Source organism: Balaenoptera musculus, chromosome 4 (assembly GCF_009873245.2).
Source record: "Balaenoptera musculus isolate JJ_BM4_2016_0621 chromosome 4, mBalMus1.pri.v3, whole genome shotgun sequence".
NCBI classification, from domain to species: domain Eukaryota; kingdom Metazoa; phylum Chordata; class Mammalia; order Artiodactyla; family Balaenopteridae; genus Balaenoptera; species Balaenoptera musculus.
The window spans coordinates 119,760,426-119,769,517 of record NC_045788.1 but is presented as its reverse complement, the minus strand read 5'-3'; the positions used below and the strand labels follow the sequence as shown (position 1 = coordinate 119,769,517).

At 34.9% G+C, this 9,092-nt stretch overlaps 1 protein-coding gene across 1 annotated transcript; it reads left to right on the top strand.

The window, feature by feature from the left end:
• Window positions 1-7,741: 7,741 nt before the first annotated feature.
• On the top strand, window positions 7,742-8,296 carry LOC118894660 (translationally-controlled tumor protein-like). Its single transcript, XM_036851066.1, has one exon. The coding sequence runs from the start codon at window positions 7,795-7,797 to the stop codon at window positions 8,209-8,211; it is 417 nt and encodes a 138-aa protein (XP_036706961.1). The 5' UTR covers window positions 7,742-7,794; the 3' UTR covers window positions 8,212-8,296.
• Window positions 8,297-9,092: the final 796 nt, after the last annotated feature.

Below are 9,092 nucleotides of genomic sequence, written 5' to 3'. Positions count from 1 at the left end.
TGAAAAAGGAATCCCTATTGCAAACACATCCTGATATGTTAATCACCTTTGCCGGGGTAACAAATAACTCCCCAAATCTCAGTGTCTAACAATAAATATTTATTTCTTGATTATATTACATTAGAGTTGTTGGCCAATTGTTTCTGTACTTCAGGCCATGGTCAACTGTATGCTATTCCATGTAGCCCTCATCCTGGGACAAAAGTTTTAAGAGCAGATCATACGAGCTAACACAAGGGAATAATTGTCAAATCAGACTCATAAAAAATTGGGAGATCTAACAAAGTATCAAGATTTACTAATAATCTTGTTTATAGGCAATCAGGTGTCTCAGATGAAGAAGAGAGGGTTCCAGGCCTTTCTCCCCAAGCGTTTCTTCCTGCATTGACCATGCACTTCCTGGGCCAGAATAAGGTGGGGAATCTCTGAGTAAGTTTCATGCTTCACATCACACAAGAGTCAAGTATGTTTAAGTCATGAGCTAGCTCTCTCATATGCCACAATAGTTGTATAGCTTGTATAGCTTACACGTAATTCTCTAAAGAAGCATATCTCATAAATCCTTAGATCCATTTTGCTGTATATATGATCCAACAATTGCTGAAAAAAGAGATATTGAAATCTGCAGTTCTAATTATGAATTTGTCTATTTCCCCTGCAGATACTGTCACGTTTTTCTTTGTGCATTTTGAAGCTTTATTATTAGCTGCACTCATATATAAGATTGTTATATTTATGTCAATTATCTTTCAAATAGATTAAAAATAAGACAAATTACATTGCTTATACCGTGTATTTACCATTTCTGATGCTCTTCATTCATTTGTGTAACCCCAAATTTCCATTTGGCATCATGCCCTTTCTACTTAGAGATTTTTAAGTCTTTCTAATGTATATCTTCTGAAAATAATTTCTTAGTTTTTGTTGCTCTAAATAAAGTATTTTTTTCTACCTTCACTTTTGAACAATAATTCACTGGATAAAAATTCTAGGTTGACAGTTAAAACAAAATTTTTCCTCCACTATCCTGGTTTGCACTGTTTCTGATAAGAATCTGCTTTAACATATCTTTAAAAGTATTGTGCCTTTTTTTTCTCTTAAAGCTTTAAGATTTTCTCATTATCACTACTTTTCATGGTGTGGTTTTCTTTAGATTTATTTTACTTGGTGTTCATTGAGATTCTTTGACAAGCAAGTTTATATTTTTCATTAAATTTAATAATTTTCAATCATTATATCTTCCAGTACCTTTCTCCTCTCCTTCTTTGTGTCCAATTACTTATATGCTAAACCATTTGCTATCAGTTAATCCAGCTCTTATTTTCTTCAGGTTTTGTCCTCTCTGCACTTCATTTTGGAAGTTTCTGTTGTTATGTCTTCCAGTTTGCTGATCTTATGAATGTCCTAATATGTTAATATTGTTATCAAGTGTTGTGTTTCTCTCCTCAACATTCACCTTTTTTCCTTCTTATGGATCATAAGAAGCATTCATAATAGCTCTTTTAGCTTCTGTTGTCCACTAGTTCCATTACCTTTGTCACTTCTCAGTTTATTCTATAGATTGATTTTTCACCTGGTTTGGAGTTATATTTTCCTGCTTTTTTGCTTGCCTTATAATTTCTTTTTGGGTGGGCATTGTGTATTTATGCTCTTAGTTTTTATATTTTTGTTATCCTTTCATGCTGATTTGTTGTAACATACATTAAGTTACTTGTAGTCAACTGTATCCTTCTAAAGCTTGCTTTAAGTGTTTTTAGAGCAGGTCTAGAGCACCCAAAAGTCCAGAACTAATCTAGCCCCTTTTGTAAGGTAATGCCATTCTGAGGATTCTGTCCAATTTTTTGTTAATCCTGAAATCTTCTTATTCTGATCAGTGGGAACACAAATAATTCCCAGACTCCTGAAGCTCCAGTTTTGTTTTTGTTTTTGTTTTTCTTTTTGTCTGCCTTTACCTGGAAGATTTTTCCAGAAACTCAGGTTGTTTTCTCTCATGGATATGTGGATCTGTATCAACTAACAGTTTAAGAAAGAACCATTCTGCAGGTCTCCACAGCCATCTCCTTGTGAAGGTCTCTCCTTTTGTGTATGACACCCCAAAACATGAGCCTTCTTCACCTTTTCAAACTCAGGTTTCTGTCTCTTATTTCAGTAAGCTGACTGGGCTCTGTTTAGTTTTTCCCAACTTGTACTCTTACCTGGAAATTGTCTCTAGACAGTAAAATGTTTTCTCCACTGTTTCACAGTAACTTGACGATTCTTCCAGGTATAGAGCTGGTGCAATCATAAGACTTACCTCATTTGTATCCATTCTCTTAGTAACCACAGTGCTGCACTATTATCTCATTTATGAAAAACAAGAATGTTTCGTACACTTGGTTCCATTATCTGTTTGCTAGATTTGCCAGGAAAATCCAGTCTCTGTTAATTTACCTCGATGTTCAGCAGTTAGCCATCTTATTTTAAATAATTTATGGAGGAAACAAGATAGAGATGAACCAGCTTAAACACTTTTGGGGATAGAAATTAAAACAAGTTTCTCATATTGTAGACAGCACCTAACCAAGTGATCCATGTTAACACCATCAGTAAGAAAATGTATTACTATTATTGTGTACTTCTTGTACTTCTTGATATAAAACACCAGGAAGTCATGGCATTCCTTTTGTGGTATTCTTGTTAAAAATGCATAACTTAAATTTAATTATGAACAAACAGCAGACACTGAGAAATAGTCTATAAAATACCTTGTCAATAGTCTTCAACTCTTCAATACCATAAAAAAAAAGAGTGAGAAACTGTTTTAGATCAAAGGAGACTAAGAAGAAATGATTGAATGGGATGCGTGAGACTGGGTTGAATATTGCTCTACAAAAAGCACATTGTTGGGGCAAATGTTAATCTTTGAATAAGGTTGGTAGAGTTAAGAATATTTTCATGTCAATGTTAATGTCCCAGTTTTTATTACTGTGCTGTGATTATGAACGTTGTTAACATTTGAGAGGCATTATGAAGTGCATTTGGGAATTCTTTGTGCTGTTTCTACTTTGTATACAGTCTTTTGTGTACATATTAAATTATTTCAATATGGAAATTCAAATATGAAAAAAGAACTAAAAAGAGAACTATTCCAATATAAATTGAAGCTACAAAAGGAGAAAATATCCAGGGACATTGAATTATTCTTGTGGCATATTCCTGAAAGCACCTGTTCTGGCACTGACAATGTTACTAATGCCTTGGGGCACTTCTACCTTCTGTTCATTCTTTATTATGCCAGTCTTTCTATTCCATTATCAGCCTTATATACTTTCATACTTCCTATCTTTTGTGTTAAGTTACAATCTAGGATTTTAAAGCCATGCTTGCAAGGCTGACAACTATGACAGTTCTGTCTGACTTAGGAAAATAGTTTACTCTAAATGCCAAAGAAGCATCTTTTGTATATTCTTGTATTTTATCCTTCCTCAATTATAACTAATTTTGTTAGTTAAAATAAAGTGAGTTAAAAATAATTTTCAAGAATACATGTGGTAATTCACTTTGTATCATTAATGTAACATTTCCAATGTGTATATTTATTATAAAGAAATGTACTTGCCATGTACAAAATTCCACTTAGAACGTAATGCCAATACCTCTTTATTATGATACAGTTTTAAAGGTGTTGGTTACTGCATTAGCTTTAAGTTCAACTCTCAGTTACAGAATGACTTACAAATGTTATAAATATTGTTTCTCCTTTTCACAAACTTGGTAGTATCGGGCTCCAATTGCAGTTTCACAAGCATCATTGACCCAATCCATGTTGTTACTCAGCCATCTTCAATCTCTAGCTTTCACCCTGTGGTCCAAAGTGACTGCTCTAATGCTAGTCACCATGATAGCATCCCAGCTTTCAGGGAAACAGACATGAAAAAAGAAGGTTACTCCTTCATAGAAATTTGTTGCACAATATTTGTTTGTGTCACATTGGCCAAAAATTAATTACAGGGTCACAGACATAAGTGAGGGAGCCTGGGAAGTATAGTATATTCAGGGAAGCCAGGTATATGGGGATCCTATTATTCTATAAAAGCAGGATACATATTGGGCAACATATTGGGCAACAGCTTGTTGTTGTTTTTGTAAAAATTACTTAATGGATAGATAGAAAAGAAAAAGTATCTGTAACCATCCAAATAAGAACCTTTATTTCATACACAATTTCAAATAACTTTTAACTTAAAATGTTACATAATAGCCCTTCTTGTTATACAAAACAGCAAAAATATTGTCACTTACTGATAATGTCTTAATCATCACTGTTCTCCAAATTTAAAACTCTGCTTAACAAGTTACTGATAATCTTGGAGGAGGAAGAGGGTCGTGATAGGGGAGGGGTACATAAATGTGTTTCTGGAGCACTGAGAATGTTATGTCTTGACCTCAGTGGTGGTTAAATGAGTGAACACTTTATAAATATTAGTTATGTTTTCTGTAACTTTTTAAAATGCATGTTTATTTCTCAATGCAAAATTAAATATACATATATGTGAAAAAATAAAAAATAACTCAATTAAGATGTTTATTAACTTAAATTTGGAATCAGTAAGTCCATTTAAAAGAATTATTGTGTCTCATTATTCTAGAAATTAACACAATCCCAGGGCAGAAAAACAGTTATTACAAACATTTGACTAAACCATTGAATATGTCCAAATCGTATTGTGCTGAACACATTTATTAGGAACTCTTATTTGCAGAACACTGTGGCACTGTGTAGGATAAGATAAACACTGTAGTTTATCTTATCCTATCATCTCTTGGACAACATCCCAGTATATGCCATAGAAATATGGCATTATAGACTTTAAGTGCATTTTATGGCTGCTGCCAACATAAGGGTAAAAAGATTAATCACTCCTGCACTTAGTAAACATACTAGGACCTTTTAAAGATTTCAGTCTTGTTCATTTTTCCAAAAGGTTCATTTGAATGCACAGAAGTACATTTTGATTGACTACCTTTCCCACTATTTCAATGGTCAAACTAAAAGCCAGGACACTTATCAACAAGAAGAAAAACCCATTTGAAATACAGTACACCTGGGAGTAAAAATGTTGAATAAAACTAGCAATTTCAGTTCAAAGACTTTTGCACTGTTTTAAATAAAATGGCAAAGAAATACCCTATATTAAGTAAGGTATCTATTTTTTTCCAAAATGGCACATTTATGTATGTTTAGAAACAAAAGTTGGGAGGACATTACAGGATACTATGTGCTTTTAAGATGCCCTAAAACAAAAGTACAATTCAACTTTCTATCAAACTTTGCATTGAGCAGTAAGCAGAACTTTCTGTAGATTAAAAAAAAAAAAATTGTTCTGTGCTCAATTCTCTGCTGGTGTCTATGACCCCTGGTTAACTTTTATGCTTTCAATTTGGCTTTGTTCTGGAACATTTTTTCCTGTGTTACTTGAAGTACTTTCAGTTACTCTGGAGGGAAAATTGTATTATCAAAAGCAATTGCTGTTATGACACTGCTTCTAGAATCTTAGAGCTTGACAACTAGTCTTAGACTTCTGCCTTTTAAAACAGATTCTAGGATTTCATTTTTGCTATGTCCAATCATGCCAAACCATACTTATTGTTAGCTTGCTGAATGGAAAAGCTTGGAATAGTTTATAACACTGACTGACCTATGAATGGGAAATGCTATCCCATGAGTAGAGGAAACAGTCAAATTCGAGGGGTGCAGCAATTGACAAGACCAGAGCACTAAATCGTACCTCTGAGGATCACACTGTCACACGCGCCCTAAGGTAAAACCTCAACATTTTTATCATCATTGTTCCAGGTAACACCTTACCTAAGGAAAAAGGACACCAAAAAGATTCAAATAGCATCTTAGATTATCCAGCTTCTATTCCCACAGAGATAAGGCTTGACCCATAGTTCTAAGATCAAAATCCCTTGTTAGAAAACCATACATGAAATAATTACCTTGGAGGAGAATGGTAAATTTTGAATGATGGGGAAAAGAAAAGACATTAATAACATGATTTGAAAATTCTTTGACATATCAGTAAATTATTACTTGGAAATGATTAAGTAAATGATTTTGTAACTAATTAGGGGATTAGTCCACATTAAGAATAGACTCTCTTCTAGCTCTTTTTTCTCACACTCAGTAGTTGTCTTGAAAGTGCAGATGGACATTGGAAATCTCGGAAACCCCATACCCTAATATCATGAACAAGCAAAATCTCTCTATACTGTGAAGTAATCTTGCTTTTCATAGATACAAAGTCTTTATTATGATTGTCAATATCCTTTTACAATCTCCATGGCTAGCTTGTTCAATTTGTATTGCTAGAAGTTAGTATACACAGTATCTGTCTCAACTACATTTCACTGAAGAAACAATTAATGAATGTCCCCCAAACTGCTCATATATGATGATGCACCTTCTTTACAAGTACTCACAACAACGTCTAACTTATTCATGGCAGAAAGGGTCATATAACACTTTCAATAATTGGAGCAACCACTTTTAATTATATCCACAGATCAATTAGTAAGAAGTGCAGCACTTGATTTATTTTTTTAATTTTACTTAATTCCTGAAACATCTGATCTCTCAGAGTCATAGATCCAAGCTGATGCCCTAATTCCCATATAGCTTCCATTGCGGAAGTTAAAAAAATGTATCTGTCATCCTGAAAAGAAATCTTTCTGGGTAATAGTCTCAATCTCACCATTTTCTTCTGGAAGCACGTTTTTTCAGCAGCAGCTCCTCCACCACCTATCACAAGTATTCAGTCTCGGACATGGTGATCACCGTCTTAATAACTTAATTATATTTTCAGTCTTGCCCAAATATGTATTCTTTAAATGCAGATTTCTTGGCATCTTTGGGCCAAAAATGGCAATTCAAAATCTATTCATTAATTTGCAATTCATAGTAACCCTAGATATGCCTCCAGCTAACCCAACTCTGCCTCACTCAAAACTGGACCAATGTAAGGACATCCGAACAGCACGGAAAGCTAGAATTGAATGGGAGTATAAACACAAGTGCTCACTTTGAGTGATTGCACGGAGTGCAGATTGTTTTGGGAACATGCTAAGATCATTCTTAAGTTGCATGCAAGTGGAAGATTATTTGGAATTTAATATGAGCCAGAAATCCCATTTTGTAGGAAACAAATAAATAAATGTCACACATTTGTACAAACAGGTAACCAGTGCTTTTTGGGAATTCTGCCTCTTGGAAAAGACAAAGTATTCATTGTGTGTTATCAGAATTATAAAAAAAAATCACAAATATTCAAAATGACATTTTCTTCAACTATAGGAAACAAAACCAGAAAACAGCTAGACTACTATTAGATAAAAATGTTTTAATTGAGTTGATTTTCTAAATAAGTATCACTGCATTTTTCTATCCTTACTGTAAACAAAACAACTTCAATTTTATGCTAATTCATATACAAATATACTCTAAATTTATGTACTTATAAAGAATTTCTTTAAATGTATAGTGACAGCTATTTTTCCAGATTGATTGTTATCATGAGTTTGCCTTTTCAAGTGGTATATAATCCTTGACCTGTTAAAGAAACTGCATGTTGCGTTTCCGTCCTTTCCCTCGCTCCCGCCCCTGCTCCAGGCCCAGCGCCGCTCTGACTGCACCGCGCTTGCTCTGAGCTCGCGGCAGCTCCATCTACCGGGACCTCATCAGCCATGCTGAGGTGCTCTCCGACATCTACAAGGCAGGTCACCAATGGGCTGTGTCTGGAGGTGGAGGGGAAGATGGTCAGTAGGACAGAGGGTAACATTGATGACTCGCTCACTGGTGGAAATGCCTCTGCTGAAGGTCCTGAGGAGGAAGGTACAGAAAGCACAGAAATCACTGGTGTCGATATTGTCATGAACCATCACTTGCAGGAAACCAGCTACACAAAAGAAGCTTACCAGAAGTACATCAAAGATTACATGAAGTCAATCAAAGGGAAACTTGAAGAACAGAGACCAGAAAGAGTAAAACGTTTTATGGCAGGGGCTGCAGAACAAATCAAGCACATACTTGCTAATTTCAACAACTGTCAGCGCCTTATTGGTGAAAATATGAATCCAGATAGCATGTCTGTTCTGCTAGACTACCGTGAGGATGGTGTAAGCCCATATATGATTTTCTTTAAGGGTGGTTTAGAAATGGAAAAATGTTAACAAATTTGGCTGTTCCTTTGGATCTATAGCACCTGTCGTCATAACTGGCTGGCTGCAGCTTTCCATCCACACAACACCAGGACTTAGACAAACGGGACTGATGTCATTTTGAGCTCTTCATTTATTTTAACAGTTGATTTATTCGGAGTGGAAGCATTGTTTTTGAGAAAAATGGTATGTCACGTAGGTTGTCTAAAAATAAAATGCATTTAAACTCATTTGAGAGAAAGCCTCTTAGTTTAATATGTAATATCTAAATCCATCCTGTGTAGCCTTCCTGGAGAAGCTAGAGCCTGGTTGTAGACAACTACTAGAAAGCATAAGACCATCTTCAGATAACTTCTACAGTGAAAACCACTTCTGGCACTTGGAATATAAACAAGAATCAAAAGTAATTGAGTTGAAGTAAAGGGAAAGACCATGCTCATAGCAGTGCCAGCATTTGAAGTGGATTTCTTACACATTTCATCACCTACAAATGGAAGTAGTTAACTCTGGAAGAGATTACCAAAAGAATACAAAAAGACTAACACAGTTGGAAGCAAAAAAAAAAAAAAAAAAAAAAAACTGTATGTTGCTCTCCCACAAATAACCACCACGTGTAGATACATATTTTTTTGTTTTCACTTCTAACATTCTACAGAGCAGAGCAGCAACAAGTAGGATTGTATACTATAAACTTGTACACAGTCCTATAGTGTCAAAAAGTAGTCTATGAGGTTTTTAGAAAGCACCAGTAAAATAGCCAGAGAGACAATGTTGGGGTCTTTGATTTCCCTAACAGATTGAAGAGACACTGTGTAAATAGCACAGCTGTGTTGATACACATGCACTGTCACCTTGACTTCCGGGTGATCTGATTTTTCATGTGACATTGTTTT